The sequence below is a fragment of the Pieris napi genome, chromosome 24 (genome assembly GCF_905475465.1).
Source record: "Pieris napi chromosome 24, ilPieNapi1.2, whole genome shotgun sequence".
In the NCBI taxonomy this organism is placed as follows: domain Eukaryota; kingdom Metazoa; phylum Arthropoda; class Insecta; order Lepidoptera; family Pieridae; genus Pieris; species Pieris napi.
This window is the reverse complement of record NC_062257.1, coordinates 911,064-933,272: the sequence shown is the minus strand read 5'-3', so window position 1 is coordinate 933,272 and position 22,209 is coordinate 911,064. Positions and strand designations below refer to the sequence as shown.

General features: G+C 34.7%; 1 protein-coding gene across 1 annotated transcript in view; it reads right to left on the bottom strand.

Annotated features, from left to right (window-relative positions):
* The window catches only part of LOC125061744 (heparan-sulfate 6-O-sulfotransferase 2), a 121,275-nt gene extending 99,662 nt beyond the window's left edge, over positions 1–21,613 (bottom strand). Inside the window, exons 1-2 of the mRNA XM_047667327.1 lie at positions 20,942–21,613; positions 4,440–4,676 (exon numbers count right to left, since the gene is read on the bottom strand). Of these exons, the coding sequence (XP_047523283.1) occupies positions 4,440–4,676; positions 20,942–21,130 (426 nt within the window). The 5' untranslated portion in view covers positions 21,131–21,613. The remainder of the gene's footprint in view (positions 1–4,439; positions 4,677–20,941) is intronic.
* Positions 21,614–22,209: the final 596 nt, after the last annotated feature.

Sequence of the window (22,209 nt, the reverse complement as noted above, 5' to 3'; positions counted from 1 at the left end):
TCGTACTTCCTTAAAATTCTTTTTTTATTGTTATCATTAAGCTTTATAATAATAATAAAAGCCTTTAATAAAATAAACACTAATATTTAAGCCGCAATTTTATTTTAGGCAAGCCGGTTGATTTATGTTATACAACTTGTCCTTGAACATAGGCCTCCTCTAAGGGCTTCCACTCTTCTCTGTTTCTAGCTTTACGTAGCCACATAGGGCCAGCTGCTCTTCGCACATCATCTTCCCATCTTTTTATTTGTCTTCCTCCTTTTATTGTCATAGAGGAAGCCATTCCATCGTTTTTTTCATCCTCATCTTCTCTCATAATGTGTCCTGTCCATTTCCCTTTCAATATTTTACTAGAAGTAACAGCATTTCTACACTTTATCATGTCCTTTATTTCTTTTAGTTTTACCTTTCAATTTTAATTAAGCTTTAAGTTGGAGTTAACTCCTCAAAGGCCGGCAACGCATTCTCTAAAATTGGGTGTCCATGGACTGCGACGACTGCCCCTTATAGTCCCGTAGGCTGGTTTGCCCCCCTTTTATATTAAAAAAAAAAGAAATCGCTTAGAAGCGTAAAGTCACCCGTTGCACCATATGTCTTTAAGTTTATTAGGTACTGTTAATTTCTTGTGCAAAACATACAATATTTTTTTTTTTTATCAAAGACAATTCACACCAATTGACCTAGTCCCATGCTAAGCTGGTTAAGCTTGTGTTATGGGTACTAGGCAACGGATATACATACATATTATAGATAGACATATAAATACATATTTAAACACCCAAGACCTAAGCACAACACCAAATGCTCATCACATCGATGTTCGTCTCAGCCGGGGATCGAACCCGGTACCCATGGATTTGCAGTCAGGGGTACTAACCACTAGACCAATGGGTCGTCAATTATATATAATTAAAATATGACAATGACGTCACAAATCACCGGTATAAGTTACCAATTAAGTTATTAAGACTTTTTATAGAAGAACGGGCAAACGGGATGGAGGTTTTTGCCGACCTTTTAAGAATTGACACGCTCTTTTCTGATTTCTCATAACCTGTCAAACTAGAAGTCAGATCACGTTTTTGACTATTTTTCACCTCTAAATTTTACTCACCTGACATCTTTCATCCCGCTTGATGACGGTTCGGTAACGCGTCGTATGGCCACAGAATAAATATGAGAATAAAATATTTGATGACTTGCAAAATAATGGCGCCACAGCCTTTTAGGTAAGTAGGAGATCAGTGTTCTGTGCCTGACACACCATAGACTTTTTGGGTCTAAATCCGATTTCCTCGCGATATTTTCCTTCTAATTACGAGTGTTAGATGCACATAAGTCCATTGGAGTACGGGGACATCGAGATAAGAGTCCCATGATGAAGCATGATAAATTATTGTACGTAATTCATCTTCCATCTGTCCCTTGCACAAGGTAATATGACAGAAAGAGACGAAAATTATGAAAGAAAATTTTGCCACGGCCGATACAATCGTATTTCTAGGCAGATAGATTTCTGGTGAGTATACCTTCAATTGAAGGTTTTCCTATATTAATATTATTGATTGTCAAAATCACCAATTGCCACATCTTAATTGAAAACAATTTGTTCGGCTACCTTCACACCAATTCATCAATTAGAATCTATGAAATTATTAGACCAGTGTATTTATTTGAAGTTTATAATGTGGACGAACTCCCATAATGTAGAAGATCAGCTCGTGGAAGAGACGAGTGGAAACAAAAAGAGGAGGCTTATGTCAGAAGAAAACCTGACCAATTTGCTGCTGGTAACTAGAGTGATGAAAAAATATGTAAATATTTGGTTAGTGATCTAAGGCTTTTATTATCATGATTATGGTCCAATCAATATTTATTACTATCCATTGTGGCTGTAGACCCATTCGACTAGCTCTTTACCAAAAAGAGAGGAAAGTACTGCTACTCTCTTCCACCATTACAGAACCATAATGAGAGCAGGCGAGAACGAAAGTAAATATGTGATCAGCCGTTGACATCACGGCCACAACGACCATTAGTGACGTGTTATGGATCTTGGTACTTTACTGTTTTCATGTCAAAAGGAAGAGACTGGCTGCCCACAACACAGGGAATCCTAGTGTGGGGGCCAGTGCACTTTACTTTATCTAAATATCTTGTATATTGTGCATAATAAAGTTTTTCTTTCTTTCTTTCTGGTATTTTCCACGTGCCGTCACTGTCCGCCCTTGCATCTGCTACTCTCACAGTGTTCTAGAGTAACGTCCTCGAGCAGAACGCATGGCTAGCCATAAACCATTTATTATTAAGTATCAACACTTTTTTTTTTAATTAAATAATTTAAGGCTAAAAATAAACAGGTAAAAATTCATAAATCAATGGCGCTCAGATTTATTTATCTGTTTCATGATCATTTATCAATCTAATGGGCAAGTAGCTGATCAGCCTCTTGTGCCAGTCACGCCGTCGACTTTTTGGGTCTAAAGTAAGCTGTTGCACGATGTTTTCCTGCGCCATTCGAGCGAATGTTAAATAGAAATAATAGAAAGTCCATTGGTGCACAACCTGGAACCTACTACCTCAGGGATGAGATTCGCAAGCTGAAGCCACTAGGCCAAGACTAAGCACAGTGTTCTGCATAAATGCAACAAATTCCCAACTAAAAGTTCCGTTGCCAAAGTGCCAAAAACGCTGACACTGTTCAGTTAACATAATGAAAATTCAAACTTCCATTCATATGTCAACTAATCTATCTTAATATATATATTTCTTGTGTGCGTGTGTATGTGACTGAACTCCTCCTAAACGACTGGACCAATTTTGATGAAATTTTTTGTGTGTCTTCAAGGGGATCTGGGAATGGTTTAGATTCATAAATCACATTCATAGTCCACCCCTAAATTTTTATTTTTATTTTTTAGACAAAATTTTTAATTTCTATTTTTTTTATGATACAGCATTAAAAAATACATACAACCCCCAACTTTCACCCCTCTACGATCAACCCCTATTTTTTTATTATAAATGATATACATGGCGAAACGACGTTTGCCGGATCAGCTAGTATATATATAAAAATGAAACCCGTTTTCCGTTGTCACGACATAACATGAAAACGGCTTGACCGATTTGGCCAATTCTTTTTTTATAATATTCTTTGAAGTACAAGGATGGTTCTTACGAAAAATTAAAAAAATTGAGTGAAAAAGTCTAAAAACAACACTTTTCTATATTCCCATACATAATATTCGTAATAATACTTAAAAGTCAATTTGAGCTTTAATACCATAGCATAAAGTTCAAGTGTTAGTGGAGGGGTTCCGGGAAGGTAAATTTTTATTTTTTGACATAATGTACTTGTTGTCTTATCAACTTTCTTTTTTTTTCTTAGCTAGACCGGTGTCCCGAATAGCAGAATAAGTATTTAAAAAATTAAAGAATCGACTGTTAGGCGGTACGATGTTCGCCAGGCCAGCTAGTTTATAATATATTAGTGTGTCCAACGGTTCCACCCACTCTCTTATGAGTCGTATTCTTCATTTCTGAAGGTCGTGTACTGTAGCTTTAAGGTTCTTGCCACCCTGCTAGTGATATTACCACTTTGTCGGTCTGAAGCTTCCCTTACGCCCGAACCCAATACCCTATCTCAATCTATTTTTAATAGAAATCTTGATCCAAATGTTGTAACAAGTGCGCCAATAAACAATCGACGGATTTTAATAGCAATCTATCGATACAAGCTATCCATGGGAGGTCGGATCGGTGTCTGTGGATAGACCTTTGTATAAAAATGACAGTTGACGAAAGCTCGATTCCAACAGTTAATTATTTTAACAGATTTTAAGTTACGTCAGTTTTTTTAATAATTAAAAAAGCTGTTTGTTATGTTTAAAAACATAGACATGTATATTTTAATATTATTTGGACGGTTTTATTTACTTTATTTGGTTTACATTAACTATCAAATATGAGTGAAAATTCGGTAAAATGGAACGACACAGAGCATTTTATCCGTCACCAAAAATGGATTGTCATAGTAGGGTTTGGTTATTGGGATGCAGATCGATCGACTGTCACGGTCTGATCTCAGATTGTTTTCAATCTGAGATTGTGGATTAATTATTGGGTTCGGGTGTTAGTGCAGCTGTTATTAGGAGACCGAGAGTGACAGAGAGGGAGTGAGAGGTGAGCGGTCTTTTGCTTTCCACCTTGTCTTGAGATAGTTTTACAGCGTTAAAGACCTGTTTCTTTTATAGAACAGAAGGGCAGAAAGAAGGAATTTTTTTTCTAGCAACATCTGGACTTCTAGTCTGGTATTTTATCATTTTCTTTTGCGTTACGCCTTTTTTATTTTTTAAGTAAGAATAAATAGGTTTTAGTATGCAATTTAAAAACGAAAATAAATAATAAACCAAATAAATGAAATGTTTTAAACATACCTTCAAATCCAGATCCATCACAAGATGGCGTCCGAACGATGTTCCCCCGGTCTTCTGTATATGCAAGAAGACCATGACGTCGTGGGCGTTGAGGTCGAACCTGAAGTCATCGTGTAGGACCTCGTCATATGAGAGACCTGGCTGCACGATGACGTCAGGGAGAGGTCGGCCCGGTGCTTCTGCGTACGAGAGGGCCATGGACTCTGCCACTCTTTCACGAGATGACATTGCGCACACCTGAAAATATACAATATATTTATATAAGACAATAAAAACTGTATTAAAAAAAATATGTGGCGTTACAACCTCTTTAGGTCTTGGCCTCAGATTTCTGAATCTGTTTCATGATCATTTTTAAATCTAATTGGCAAGTAGGTCATCAGCCTCCAGTGCCTGGACACACGTCTTCGACTTTTTGAGTCTAAGACATGTCGGTTTCCTCACGATGTTTTCCTTCACCGTTCGAGCAAATGTTAAATGCGCACATAGAAAGAAAGTCCATTGGCGGGGATCGAACCTACGACCTCAGGTATGAGAGTCGCACGCTGAAGCCACTAGGCCAACACTGCTCTATAACTAAACGTAAATTAATCAATAAAGCTTTTTATAAATCAGACGATTATTTAAATGATCTTTGGGATTGATTTGCTCCGGTTCAAACAATTTGTATAACTCAAAATTTGGCGATTAAAAAGAGTGGCGGAGAGTTTCTTGCCAGTTCTTCTTTTATGACTTCCGAACTGGTAGTAAATGTGAATTCAGAATGAATTAAACATATTTTCTTTTGACGTTCTGTGTGTACTTGTTTACCTATATGAATAAAGTTTGTTTGAGTTTCAGTTTCAATGTCATTACTTTAAAATTTTTGGATATCACATGGGTAATACCATCGGGGTGTTAAATTGACATAACAAACATATATGTCGGAGATTCAAAGCGATTAATAATTACAAAGTTGGTATCACTACCGTCGTCCGACATTATTACTTAATATTTAATATTTAAACACAGTCAGTGCGCACGTCCGGCGCAGGCGCCGATCGGAAAGCAACTCTAGCACTTCACGACCGATTCTACGCACTACTGACAGCTTGACTTTGACAATTGACACATTGACACTTTACAACCTGTAAGATGTCTATGATATTGCGTGGTGTTGCCATTGTAATCAAACAAATTACACCGTGTTCTATTATAACCTAATCTCTGACATATATATAAATAAAAATGAGTCGCACAATATGTTGCCAAACGCAAACGACAACGGCTGGACCAATCCGAGTATTTCTTATTTATTCCATGAACTCTGATAAAGGTTTTAATGAAGAGATAATTTGAAGATTTAGTTTTATTTAGTAGTTAGCTTTTTAAACAGTCTTTAGGGTAGCATAACAAAATGTTCTATATGTTGGTATGTACTAAAAAGGTAGGCTTAGTAAAAACACATTACGGCGTAAAGAAGTTCGCGATGGCATAAAAATTGTATCATTAAAAACACATCGATATAAGCTATTTTGAATTCCTGGAGTATCTATGTTATAATAAGACCCATGGGTACATTACGAAAACAAAATGTTTGCTTAGGATCCTATATTGTTTTAGGAATGTCATATTAAATTTGTTCCGGTTAAATTTCCTCTCGAGAACAATCAACAAAGAACATCGTTGCTACAATAATGTTCTTTAACTCTATAGAAATACAGTAAACATAGTAGAATTTTAAAAAATGTGATATATCTTAAAATCTATACTTCTTATATAAAACTAGCTGACACGGCAAACGTTTGTTTTGCCATGTAGGTATATTATTTCTAGGAAACATTTTTTGTTCAATAAAAATATCTACAACAATAAAAAATAGGGGTTGATCGTAGAGGGGTGAAAATAAGATACAAGCCGTATGTATTTTTGTATTTTTGTAAATAAAAACAATTTTTTTTTTGGGTGGACACCCCTTATCACTTAAGGGGTTGAAAGATAGATAGTAGCAGATTCTCAGACTTACTGAATATGCATAAAAAATGTCATAAGAATCGGTCGAGCCGTTTCGAAGGAGTATGTGAACGAACATTGTGACACGAGATCTTAAATATTAGATATCCCGCGCCACAATATATGTAATAAACTCTTCCGAAACTAATGTCGTTCCATAACTGAGCGATTTAATTTAATATACTTCGAATACCAAATAAATTCAATAATCAATAGGTCCCTTATTTACACCATTACATTTTGAGCAGTGGCTTCAGCATGTGATTTTCATTCCTAAGGTCGTAGGTTCGAACCCCAGCTGTGCACTAATAGATTTTCTTTCTATGTGCGCATTTAACATTCGCTCGAACGCCGAAGGAAAACATCGCGAGGAAAAGGGCTTGCCTTAGATTCAAAAAGTCGACATCTCAGACTCTGGCGGCTGATCACCTACTTGCCTATTAGATTGAAAAATGATCATGATTTCTATTTACACCATAAGTAGTTTAAAGTAATAATTCAGCAGTACCAACATTGTACCACGGCAGCATATGATGCTGTGGTCAATATGGTTCCAATCAGGACTATATAAACAAACATCGACCAAGGATAGTTAAAAATAGCAAATGTAGTAAGTTAATGGATAAACATTGGTGTACTGCAAGGATAAAGCATGTCGATTAGCCACATCATGGCCGACAGCCGAGTGCATTTTTATATTAACAGCAAGCAACGGAAATTTGGAAGGGGTTGAAGCTATCATGGGGTTCCTATACTAATAACTAGAGAAAACGTTGTAAGATTTATGGCCATATAGTTAAGGGAGCGTTCAAGTATTACGTAACGCAATTTTTGGAGATTATTGACCCCCCCTCCCCATGTATCTCGCCGTAACGTTTTTCAGTACCCTAGTACAGTCCTGTACTCAAGTATAGTTAAACGTTTCGTGACCACCTTGTGTCTCTTTAGTTACTATTATGTAGTGTTAGTCGAAAATAATATTAATAATAACGCGTAATTCAATCCCCGTCCCGCATCGTAACGTTTTACAAAAGGACCACACACACCCCCCCCCCCCCCCCCCCCCCCAAACGCGTTACGTATTACTTGAACGCTTCCTAAGTTAAAACTCATTTTTTCATATAGATAACACAATGTACACTTATGAATGTCAAATAAAGAAATATGACATTAAATGCTTCTAATTTTACATTTAGTGCCAGTTCTCAAAAAGGGTGTAGAACGAAAGAGAAGAACTGGCAATAAACTCAACGCCACTCTTTTTAATCGCCATGTTTTTTTTACACAACGTTTGTAAGGAGCGGCAACCATTACACCATGTTTCAAATGACATCTTAAGCAATAAATAATAATAAAATAAATTAAAAACAAAGATTATATATATATCTTCTATCAGCAAGAGGCATGGTGAAATAGGAGCACGCGCTTACATTCTCGTGGGCACACGATTGGCCATCTTTAGCCATATTGCCAGAAGAGAAGCGGATCGAGACAAACTGGTAGGGAGGAGTGAGAGCAGAAGTCCGTTCCAGTCTCGCAACGCAGCACTTTCTTAAAAAGAGAGATTCATGTAATATCAAGTCGATTCATTCAATCCCCACTAAGGTGCCCTTCTGTCTTATGTTATTCAAACTCAAACTATCTTTATTCATATAGATAAACAAGTACACTTATAGTCTAGTCGACAAGTTGAAAATGGAACAAAATAGAGATACTACTCTTAAAATTATGTGCGATAGCTCATTGGATCCGGAATGACGTCTAGAAAAATGTGCTAAAAGCGTGTATTAGCACATAAAAAATTGCAAAAGTTATAGACCATTAAAGATGAAAAAATAATGGCATTTAGTTTTTTGCCAATATTTAATAAACTATTAATATTAAAGAAATTTCAAATAAAGATTCTGAAAGAGGAGGAAATTTCTAATAAAAAACTCCTAACTCCCAGAACTCTATCTCCATTATTTATAATATTAATTTAACGCTGAAAATAGGTCTGCGGGTGACATTTTTAGGATTCGCGCGTGGCGTCAAAAGCGACTACGGCACATTAATTAATTTATCTAAGGTATTGAATATTTTTTTTTAAATTTGAAAAAATTATGGTGTGTTCTGAACACTATAATTAATTTATTCCCGTTGAAAATTTTACTTAAAGTTAATTTTTCAACAAGTTAAATAATTGTTAACTAACGAAATTTTCTCGAACGACCGTCTTAATTGTAAGTGAAAAAAAATGTTTAAATAATGGTCGTAAAAATATTTCGCTTCGTAGAGCCTTTCTTACATACATACTTAACAAGATCGTGCCATAAAAGTTAAAAAAATATTTATACTTTGTTTATAACAATTTTTTTACTTAAACAAAACTTAAAAATCCATGTAATGATATTAAAAACATTTTTTTTTTTCTAAATCATCATATAATCGTTTTTTTATTAACACAAGATATTTATTGATTTGCAAAAAACCATTATCAATTACGACCATTATTTAAAAAAAAATTTTTTAGGAGTTTTTTATTAGAAATTTCTTAAATATTAATAGTTTATTAAATATTGGCAAAAAACTAAATGCCATTATTTTTTCATCTTTAATGGTCTATAACTTTTGCAATTTTTTATGTGCTAATACACGCTTTTAGCACATTTTTCTAGACGTCATTCCGGATCCAATGAGCTATCGCACACAATTTTAAGAGTAGTATCTCTATTTTGTTCCATTTTCAACTTGTCGACTAGACTATTATGAACGTTAAAAATTGTAAATTTACATTTACTACTAGTTCGCATGTCAAGGGCGTAGGCAAGAAGAATTGGCATGAAACTTTCCGCCACTCTTTTTAATCGCTAAGTTTTGAATTGATTACGTAATTAGCTAACCTAACAAAGTCAATATGTTGTATTCTAAATTTCAAGCTTCTGTCTGCTAGAAGTGCCTTAGAGTTTGATCAGTCAGTGAGCGACAAAATTATGAAATTTGTCTAGTTGTTCTTAAATCTCTCAAAAATAATAGTACATAAACGTATTAATTTTTTGTAGGAATCCTCGAAAATGCATTTCGTTTTCAAGCATAGACAATGTGTGGATAGTATGTGTAAAAATAAATAAAAAAAACTAAAAAACACGCTTTTAAAACCTTGGAGGTTTTTCTCAATACCAGTATTTTTTAGTTAAATTTTTTTTCATTTTTTTTTCGGATTATTGCATTGTCATCGATCTTTGACAGGTGCGCAAAGTTTGAATTAAATCTGTCCGTTAAAAGTGGGTCAAAATCGAGTCCGAAGGAGTCGGTTACATACACACATACAGGTGAAGCTAATATAAAGCGTGTAAAAAGTAAATAATTACTGTTAACGTAATCACCAAATAAGAAAATCAAAGACCCAATAGTGCTTACTAATACCTGAACGGCCCCTTTATACATTCCTAATTTTCATCTAATTTTATCAACATCGAAGTTATAGGGGCTCGAAAATGACCTGAACTGTTTTGAGAAAAGGGGGCGGGCGCACCGTGCCCCCAGATAAGGTTGTCCTTTATCCGTAATACATCATTTACGCGAACAAGTTGTATATTATTATTACATATATCAACGGTTGGTTGTAATAACGATCGGTATATTAAAACTGGGCGTTACCAATACCCTGTGGTTAATAACTAAGCTTATCAGATACATTTTCCGATAAAAAGATAAATTTGTTTTGCTGATAAAGAAAATCAAAACACTTTAGAAATTACTGTATCATAAATTTATTTATAAATTACATTTTAAGGGGCCAAACGAGACTACGGAATGCCGTTTTGCCATTTTAGTAGGTGCGTTGTCGGCCTTTTAACTAAAAGTGAGATTCGACTCCGGTATGTCAAAGTCTTGTTAATGTAAGCAATATACGTAACAAGTTTATTTTAGTCCTATCACAATATTCTATTAGCGTCCCATCTATTATCTAACGGTAATATAACAAAGGCATATATATGTAACATATACAATACCGGCAGTACTCCAGTGGCTTCAAATTTCTATTTATTTATTAATTTCGCCAATTTTTTTCTATACACAATTTGGAAAATAGAAACTACAGAAATATATATTATATATTATATAGTATATATTATACATTATATATTATATATTATATATGATATATGATATATTATATGTTATATATTATATATTATGTATTATATATTATATATATATTTAAATAAAACCTAAACATAACAATCAAATATACAGTATTAAATGTAATTTCTTCCGATAAATCATTATGTTTGGCACAGTTTACAGGCGTTTGCCCTAACACAACATAAACAATTTCACGGACTGTTTAACATTATTATTAGATGTGAGTAATTCGTCAATAACTCAGGCGCAGACTACTGCGCCGCGCATTGCGCTAACTCAATCGCGTGTGCGCTTGCGCACATAAAAACCCCTAGGAGCCTATCAACAATGGAATAAATTAAATTAACAGTCAACAGGCTAGGCAAGTAATGAAACCATCAAAGTCATTTGCCTAGGTGTTTGATCAACTGGCTGAAAATCGTTCAGGCCGCTAGTTAAAAGGCTAGGATGTTAATTGAACGGCTAATTAAGCTAGTTGGCAAGGACATATATACTGTTGTGACCTAGTGGTCGGAGACCAGTAAGTCTAGGTACCGTTGGATACACAGAGAGGAGGCAGCTGCAAACCAGCAATTGCAGGTAGCACAGGATGCTGGAAGATTTTCATTTCGGAAGCTAAGACACTTTTTGAGTCGCAGAGCCAGCGGTGGAAGTACATATATTATGTCATCACCATTTTAAAGTGCAATTCCAGGATACAACATACATTAACGTTAGTAGTAGTATTGGCCTAGTAGCTTCAGCATTCTTCAATCCTGATAGTAGGTTCGATCCCTGGCTGTGCACCAATACAGTCCATTGGTGCACAGCAGTGCAAGACCACATTTAACATTCGATCGAACAGTGAAGGAAAACATCGGGAGAGTGACCCAAAAAGTTGACGTGGCTCAGGAAGCTGATCACCTACTTGCCTAATAGATTGACAAGGAGAAGGAAAAGGTTGTAGCGCCACTGATTTATTTTTAAAAATTATTTAGAAAACAATATTTAACGCCGAAGAAAATCAAACTATTTTAGCATAATGTATAATGTTCGCATGCCTGCGTTCTGCGCATGATTGCACTAGCACATAAACAAAACAATTTCGCATCATTTGTTTCGAGGGGTCACCGACCGCTATTTACATTATGAAACTCTTATGTAACGATTTTAACGTGTAAAAATCATTTATTTGGCTGAACAATAATCTTGACATAAAACCATAAACAACTTAACTCTTCCTTCCTTCCTCAGAGATCAAAATACATAAATCGTTCGATATTATTTTATCTATCATCATCAATGGCTATACAGCCTCTTGTGGGTCTTAGCCTCCTCAAGTATTCACCACCGCAATCTATTTCGTTTTTTAAGCTATTGCAAAGGTTTTATCGCGGGCTTTGAGCGCGGCGACCGTATCAAGAAATTCCGTAACGAAAAAACCTAACACACGATGACGTAATATAGGTGCGACAAATACGTTTTAGAGTGGGACAGAAAGCATACTGCGCATTCCCATCTCTCTGACGAGATCGGTGACGTAGCGTAGCGCGGCTGGTGCAGCCGGTACGCGTTAGAGTGAGACAGACTATATAAGCGTTTTAGTCTGAGTCTGGTAGAGTGGTAGATTGAAATAATATAAAAAAAAACTTGAATTGATAACAAAGAAAACCAAGTACTGCATAAATAAAAAATAATTATAACTACATAAGCTGATAAAAAATGCTATGCAATAGCTTTACCGCTGCAGTCCCCGAGTGCCACACGTTTTTATTTTCTCTCTGTAAAGCCTGAGTGTTTAGGGAGCGTTCAAGTATTACGTAACGCAATTTTTGAAGATTATTGATCCCCCCCCAATGTAACTCATCGTAACGTTTTTCAGAACCCAAGTATTGTACTGTTCCTAAGTCTAGTAAAACGTTCTGTGACCACCTAGTGACTCTTTAGTTACTATTATGTGTTGTAAGTAGAAAATAATATTAACAATAACGCGTAATTCAATCCCCGCCCCGCATCGTAACGTTTTACAAAAGGATCCCCCCCCCTCCCTAAATTCGTTACGTAATACTTGAACGCTCACTTATCACATTCAATCTTGTTTTTCATGAATTTTAGTTTAGTCAGTCACAATTTTATTTACGCAAAGATTTTTGCATAGTATGCATCAAACGCAGTGCAGCCGGCGCCAGATCGTGTTACACCATATAGTCTTGCATTCATCCCTCAAGTAATATGATACAACCACATGTACTTACGTTACCATAAGCTATTAATCAATATCTGTTGTACATTTTATGGTGGCTGTACACACTCGGCGAGAGCTTCTCGCCGGGAGTCTCGACCGAGACGACCGAGAGAAGAGCGCAGCCTGTACACACTCGTTACGTTAATTGTATTTAAAACACCGTTAATAATGGACGTGGCAACCGCTGCTGCTGTTTGTCTTTGTGCAATGAGTTATTATAATTTTCTTCACGTTAACCATTAAAAAAAATACGAAGCCATGGCGAAGAAGAAGATGGTCACTATACACCGCAACAGAAATTGGTAATTAGGATCATAAAGTTTTAATATTATCCAAAATTTAATGATTGAACGAGTGTGTACAGGTCGCTCTCGTTTTACTCGCGAGACCCTTTGACTCGTGCTCAAAAAACCGACAGGCGACCGAGAGAGGCGAGACCAACTGCGAGGAAGCGAGGCGAGACGAGAGCTCTACTGTACACTCTCGCACTCGGCCTGTCTCGAGGTGTCTCGACGAGTGTGTACAGCCATCATTAGACATAGTCTGTGCGAAACTGTCGCGGGATTTCAGGTCGCTGCAGTGTATGTTGACATTACGTCATGATTGTAAACAGTCATTTGGATAATGAAATTAAATATTTTATGTAAATAAAAAAATGGTAACTTTTTTATGGCTCTGGCACGGTTTGTGCATTAGCCAGCGTCAAGTGTAAGATTTTTTATAATTCGTGCTTGCCTTAGAACTTCGACCATGTCCTCCATGTACGGTTTTAGGCACTCGCCCGGTACCGCACAACCCTCCCAAAGGCCGAGAACAAATTTAAATTAAATTAAAACTTGCCCTCGAACCGGGAATCGAACCCGGTACCCCTCACCTAGCTGCCACTTAATAAGACCGCTAGGCTATGAGGTCCCTAAACTGGTAACTTTTACGGCAAAATTCACAATTCGAATTTCAAATTCAAAATGATGATTTATCCATAATGGGAAATGCAAAGGACTTTAGTCCATACAGCCAGGTCTTTTCAAATTCAAAAGCCAACATTAACATTTGACACGTCATAGACAAGATTTTTTTATTGCGCTCAAACTTGACATTTGACAATATAGACTTAAAAGAATAGATTTTTCTTTCGCCCTCTCAATATATATTTTATTATAATTCATTAACTATTAATTACTTAACATGTCATGTGGAACATAGTGTAATGGTTGCAGATCCTTACAAACATTTTGTAAAACAAAAAACTTGGCCAAAAGAGTGGCGGAGAGATTATTACCAGTTATTCTCTTCACATTCAATTTTTGAAATCTAGTGCTTTTCATTGTTATATTTAATTTATAAAATTGAAATTTGTTACTTTTTTAGAAATGTACGTTGTAAACCCTTGGCATTATTATTTATTAGGGCTAGTTTAAAGTTAATTTCACTTAAATACAGTTAAACACGCGAGCGTAAATCTAAAGGTGTAATTAATGATATTATTTAACAGTACATGCACAAACCAAGCTCTGAAATAGTGTTTGTACAAATGGGATTTATTAAGGTTTATAATTATTTTATTATGTATTTTCTCACTCACATTAAAAAGTTTTTTTTAATTTCTAACAAACTTTTTCCTAACAAAAAAACCAATTTCATGTAGTCATTCGGAAGTTGATATTTATCGATATCTTGTATATTTTGATGATATATATGTTAACGTAAAATTGTAAAAACCGTTAGATTGTAATCTATCTCGCGAGATTGTAAACTGTCGAAAGATTGTGAACCTCAGCGTACTGCTTACAATTTAACGTATTATTATTCGGTAGATTGTACTACACTAACTTAGTTATCATTCAAACTTCTTTGGTCAATTACAGATTAATTTTACTTCCCAACAATTTCATATAACTACCGAATAATAATACGTTAATTTGTAAGCAGTTCGTTGAGGTTCACAATCTTTCGACAGTTTACAATCTCGCGAGATAGATTACAATCTACCGGTTTTTACAATTTTACGGTGACATATATATATATATAAAAAATATAAAAAATCATTTACTCATAAAGGTAACACAATGTACATGAATGGCAAAAAAGAAACATTTATTAAATGCTTCTAATTTACTGCCAGTTCTCAAATCAAGGGCGTAGAACGGAAGAGAGGAACTGGCAATAAACTCTCCGCCACTCTTTTTAATCGCCAAGTTTTTGTTTTACACAACGTTTGCAAGGAGCTGCAACCATTACCCCATGTTCCACGTGACATCGTAAGTAATTAATAATAATAAAATAAATTAAAAACAAAGATTTGTCCTCTATCAGCAGGAGGCATGGTGAAATAGGAGCCACGCACTTACATTCTCGTGGGTTCAAGTGCACAGCTAATTAAAGATTTAAGCAGATAGTACCGGTGACTCCGAGCTGGTGCTTTCAACGTATAAGTATTCGCAATACTGCAAGGAAAAGCCATCATTAAGTGTACTACTACTGCCACAGGGACCAAACGTTTAAATTTGTTTTATTTTTTCCATATTTAATTATTATTATAACTACTAGCTGCCCCCGCGAACTTCGTTTCTCCTTAATTTTATTGAGCCTACCTTTTTAGTACATACTAACATGGAACATTTTGCTATGCTACCCCAGAGACTGTTCGGTTTTCTGGAATCAAAACTTTTTTGGTTTTTCTGTGAATTTTTCTCTATAAACCTCAGAGTACAAGTCATAAGATTTGAATTAACAAATAAAATAAATAGGTGTTGATCGTAGAGGAGTGTCAATTAAGTATGTATAATAAAATAAAAAAAAGTTTTGTCTAAAAAATAAAAATTTGGGGTGGGACCACCCTTAACATTTAGGGGTTTGAAATATACATAGCAGCCGATTCTTAGACTTACTGAATATGCACAAAAAATTTCATAAGAATCGGTCGAGCCGTTTCGGAGGTGTATGGGATTGTGACACGAGAATTTTATATTATATACTAGCAGACCGGCCAAGCGTTGCTGTGGCTAGGATTTTTGTTATATTACATAGTAGCAAACTATTCAAGGGAAACGGTAGGAGAACACCAGTCATGGGGACCACCATGCTTTTTTGGTGGTAATGCCATTAAATTGTAGCTTATGTGAAACGTTGGTACATTCAACACAGCGCCATCTGCTAGAATTGCGACTATGAAATTAAAAACAAATATTTTGCAATAAAATAATATTGCTGGTATAAATTGAGATGTAAGCTATTCTATCTTTTAAGTTAGATCAAAATACACACGGTGTGCAAATTTGATTGATATCGGTTCGGTAGTTTAGGAGTCCATAGCGGACAAACAACGTGACACGTAATTTATATATATTAAGATATTAGACTATGTAGGTTAAGTATGCAGTATACAGCTGTATATTTGTATTTTCCTAATTAATTTCTCATATTTGTTTTCCAATTGTAACGATTTGGTGGTGGACAGATGTGGCGAATCTCAAGCCTTTACATGTCGATAACTGCGTTTGGAGCTTGCTGCTTGAAATCCTAAAATATTATTGAAATAGGATAATAGATAATAAAAGTATTCTAGACAATTTGCTTTTGTCATTGAAGCTCACATCTATAAAGGCCGACCACTTTCAGTGTGTATATTTATACTATGACATGACATTTAAACCATCGGCGTGCAGTTTAGTTTAGTATCTTAGATCTCATATAGCAGGTATCTTTATTTTAACAGTAAAAAATAAAAAATAAAAGTTTATTTGATAACAATTCATTATAATGTGTAAGAGATTAGGGAACCCTTTTAAGTAAAGTGAAAAAGCGTGGGTTGCTCGATAGACGAAAAATATGGCACAGAGCGCCCCACGCTTTTTCACAATAATACCAGTATTTTTTGTTCATTACCATTTTCAGCCTAAATTAGGAATTATTTTTTTCTTTTTAGTTTGATGTGCTTTAAAACGTCTTTTTAAGTTTTTTTAAACTATGATTTATTTATTTTCATTTTTTTTTTCGGATTATTGCATTGTCATCGATCTTTGACAGGTGCGCAAAGTTTCAATTAAATCTGTCCGTTAAAAGTGGGTCAAAATCGTGTCCGAAGGAGTCGGTTACATACATACATACATACATACAATATACATTATACATACATACATACATACAATATACATACATACAGGTTAATATAAAGCGTGTAAAAAAATACCTGTTGTTCCCAGCTCTTCCATAACAAACATTATAGTATACCTATGCCATAAAAATATATAATTTAATTAAAAAGATGTATTTTTCTTATTGTTTTGGTTTTTCCAACTGTTTTCAACATACCATGCATGAATGAGTGTGTGGGTGCATGTGAGTGAGTGAGTGAGTGAAATGTGTAACTACATATTAGATCACAGAAGCATCTCCAACCCTGCGTTATGTGTTCATAAGCCAGTCCTTTAACAGTGTGGGTTAAAACAGGAGAAGACAAGGATACGAAAGGGAATGCTTAGGTGGTTTGGCCGAGTAACATCAATCGATTTAACGACAAACCTCCTAAATCTAAGCTTTGGTTGGTTTAGCTTAACTTCCATACAATGATACACTCTACATAGCATTACACCCACCCTCACGACAATTAAATAATAAAACGTAGTCTGTGTGTCTGAGGGCTCGCAAGTGTGTTGCCATTAGAGAATTGGTACATTTATTCTTAAAAAACTCTACGTCGAATTGGTTCGGAAATACATCACCAGGCAGCTGGTTTCACATTGTTTCACAACTGCCTTAAATAACGCTCAGTTTTTTTTTAATAGACCAGGGGGCAAACGGGCAGGAGGCTCATCTGATGTTATACAGCCGCCCATGGACACTCTCAATGCTCTGGCTCGCGAGTGAGTTACCGTATCCGTACCTATCGTATACCTGAGCTATAAGCCCAGGTGTTATCCTGTCCATTAATATGCCGTACACAATAGCAGCCCCATCACACCCTATATAGACATCGACACGTGCAATGAACATACAGTAGATGTAATGTAACGTGCAGTGTTGGCCTAGTGGGTTCAGCGTGCGACTCTCATTCCTGAGGTCTTCGATCCCCGGCTGAGCACCCATGTATTTTCTATGTGCGCATTTAACATTCGCTCGATGTAGGAAACATCGTGAGGAAACCTGCTTGCCTTACCCCCAAAAACTTATGAATAATTTTCCACACCTAAAAGTGCGTGCGTACAAAGTACACTTGTCAGAAGTGAAGCTTCTCAAAAACAATAGTCCATAAACGTATTAACTTTTTGTAGGAATCCTCGAAAATGCATTTCGGTTTCAAGGATAGACAATGTGTGGGTAATATGTGTAAAAAAGTAAATACATAATTACTGTTACGTAATCACCAAATAAGAAAATCAAAGATCCCTCCATATAGTGCTTACGTAATACTTTAATATTTCTATTTAGAAAAATTATCAATGATATCTGAAGCCATTATCTAGTTGTAATTTATGAAATTTAGCACATGAAACCCTAGAACATCAAACTCAAATATTAATTCCAACATTTGTTTGAATTGGTTCTAAACTATGTCACATTTGTATGTTCACTTGGGACTTGTTGAAGCAACATTAATTTACTTTAGGAACTAAAAGTCAAAACATTAAACAAACATTTTACATATTACATTGAAAAGTTATGAGTTTTCTAATTTAATACAAATAAAGAGCAGACCTAATCTCCCTTCTTTTGGTTTCTTCTATCTATGTTTGCCATAGTCATTTTGTATGATTTGATATTTTAAAAGAGTACCGAGAGTTTTTTACGCCGGCTTTTTCTCTCGGCCTACAGCCTCTGTCTTCTTTGCCGATGAGTAGGGATGTCTACCGATTCAAATTTAATGATGTGAAATAAGTGATACCTGTATCTTATGGAATGAAGCTAAATCGAATTGGTTCAGAAATACTAGGGCGTCTGGTTCCACATACGCTAATATAACTAGTGAAATCTCGTAACTAACATCTAATTTAGAGCTTAAGTTATATGCAAACACAAAAATAAATGTTTGCAAATATGAACCTGTTTAAACTTTATAACGCTTTCCGGCGAGTTGGAAAAATTATTTAGCTGCTAAACAAGCCGGGTATTGGAGCTTGACTTGACTACCAGAGCACACAGCAAGCTGCTGCAGCCGGAACGAAACGTGGCCGGAACGCATTCAACATTTTCATCAGGTTACTTTCGGTTAGGTAACCTTTAAACTTTTATATAAGCTACTAACGAAGTTCCAGTCGTTTTTTACAATATTGTTTGACTTAAAGAAACACGTGAATATTGAGGCCTCCTTATCGCTAACAAGCGATTTCAGCGTGTTAGTCAGAAGTCACACCAAGAATGGGAATAATCTATAGTCTCTGGAGATATTATTGTAGGTACATAAGTGTGTACCCTTTAATCCAAAATCCGGAGCATCGTAATAAAAAATTAACACAATTGCGATTTTTCTTTCCTTAAGTGTGTTGGATTTTGACATACGGGGGTCAAGTCCCGTTTCTGAATCTCACACTATGTCTGATAAAAGTTTTGTACCTGACTTGTTCTGAATCTTACCCACGGACAGATGCATGTCCTCATCGGAGAAACGGCTGATCCATTCCTATTAAAAAACATCGCAGTTGAGTTGAGTTTTTCGTTACTTGGGATTCTAACCCAAGACCTCATCTGCAGATAACCAAGTTAACAAATAAGAGACTTATCACATGAAAAAGTAAAGAAGCTTTACCCACAGATAGAAATGCAAGATTATGATGCCATAGACAAAAATACTGTGACAGAAATTAGTGTCAAAGACATCATTAAATTAGCAATGTCAAAAGAAACCTTTGCTAATCATTTGTCGAGCAAGACAAATGTATACCATTTGTATGCCACCCCTTTTAATTAGCGGAGTCACTGTTACTGTGGCTTGTTAAGAGACATCTCATTCATGGACCTAGATTGTAAATACAATGAACCGGTTTTCCTACCAACTCGGGAAACACATTCTCTATTCAAATTTATTTTTAGAATGATTTTAAATGTGTTAGTACGTTATTAAATCATTAACATAGCAGTAGACCGTTAAATGCACTTTTGACAAAAGAAATAGCTATGCATTACGAATGTGCTATAACTAGAAGTATAGCGCAGTTGGATTTTAATAACAACTATGATTTTAATAATAACTTTGAAAATATAATATATATTTTTATTTCAAAACAATAAAATTGAAGTATGAACTTTCTTATGAATCATGTAATAAACTTATTTTATTAAGTCATAAAATAAGATTACTATTTGAACAGTTTATCCTATGATTTACATATATTACATTGCATCTTTACACCCACATACATCACTTCCTTTTAACTTATAAAATAGTGTTTAGTAATTTTCAAAAACATATCCTATATTCTCAGTAAAGTTATTTGTTTTTATAAGAAGAGGATATTTACCACCAGTAACTCCAGAGCTCTTCACATAGCTTAAAACATAGCAATACAAGTAGGATATGCTACCAGTAGTAAAAGTACTCTGTTGTCTATAATATAAATAATTAATTTTTATTATTGTTATCATAAAGTGATATATAGATATGGGCAAGTAAAAAATTATATTTTTTAAATATGACCTTTACTATGTAGATAACATAGGTATTGAATTTTATTTATAAATAAAAAGTAAATAATATGGTGCTTAGTAAGTAAACAATTTATGAAGTTATACAATATCAAAAGTGTTTAAAACACTTAACGTGTACCTATGTAGTCAATCTTCAGTTGTTATCATATTCTACAATGGATTTAAAATATAAATTTTGACAACTTATAGAGTTAGTAATAATTTCATTTAGTAGAGTTGCAAAACAAGTCAATCTATTTCAATAAATTATAAATAATGCTTTACATATAAAATTCGTCTCTTAAGACATTTTCTGAGTGCATAATTTTAAAAATATTATAAGGAAAAATATGTTATCCAATAAATATATGCATAATAACTAACATGAAATCTTATGATTCAAATAATTTAAGCAAATTAATTTTATAACTCAAATTTAACAAAATAAAAAATTGTCAACCCATTTTAAAAAATGACAATTACTCACTAAAAACAGCATTGCGATTTGCTAATTAAAATTAATTTTGAATGAACTAACCTGATCTGGGCAGAAGTATCCAAATGCCACCATCCCAAACAAGGAGAGCAATAAGCAAAATAGAATCACTTTCCGTAATTTCGATCTTGGTTCCATTTTTTTAATTTCGTACACACCACCGGGTAGAAAAAGCGCGAAATCACTATCTACTTGCACTGATACACTTTTTTGCATTTCGGTCGATTGCATGTCTCATTTTTACAAATATATCTAAAACTGGTCCACACACACTAAGTTCGTTTTATTACCGCACAAAACTAATTACATTATCGCATTTCATATATCAATGTTTGATACGAAGTCGATAACATTGTTTTGATAATAACGGAGACGTTGTAACACTTCGATGACCGAAACTAAAATGCGAGTACTAGTAGAACACTGGTCGCCGAGGAAGTCGAAAGGCTCTGAATGGCACACAATACGTTTTGCAGCTCTCTTACACAAAGCTTAGTCCTTTTTAAGTCTTCAGCCATGTTCACTAAATCAATAGTGCTAAGGAGCAATTATAAATGTAAACATTTGCTAGTGAAAGCAAAATGTGCGAGGTAAACAACACAATTCGCACTTAACTGAGTACCGAGCCTTCCGAGACTTCAAAGTTTACTCTTGATAGCTGACAACTGACAGATGACGTACAAAACATAAGCACAACCTTACCAGAACTGTGAAGTTTTGATATAAATAAATAATTTACTTTTTATAAATTATTATTGATAATCTTTCGGCTCTGAAGAATCTTTATGAACTTAAAATTGGATTCATAAATATTATCATAATAAATAGTAACTACTAATAAGTAGTGTTTACCATAGACTAAATTATACTATAGGCATCACATTGTTTCAAAACATGTATCAACCATTTGTAACGTTAATTATTTTACCTTATCTTTGATTATGTATGACTCCTAAATCGTAATTATATATATGTATACGACGACTTAACTTTAGCGACATCCAAATTAAGAATTATTAAGATAGAGTACTACTTATTCTTTCCAATAGATGTCGCTGATGTAAATTACTATTTTACTTTGTCATCTGCTATGATATAAATTATTACCTATTTATAAACTGAATTCGATTAGGATCTGTTTCACATATTTACTGAAAATATGTCTAGGCTATTGAAGTATATCAGATATCTGTATTTAACACACACTACCCTTCAAGTTACTTGCTAGTTGCGACCCCGTCGTTGTACCTAAGTGCGGAATCCTCTTTTCGATTACTGGATGAAATTTGTTCTTGCTTGTTGAAATTATC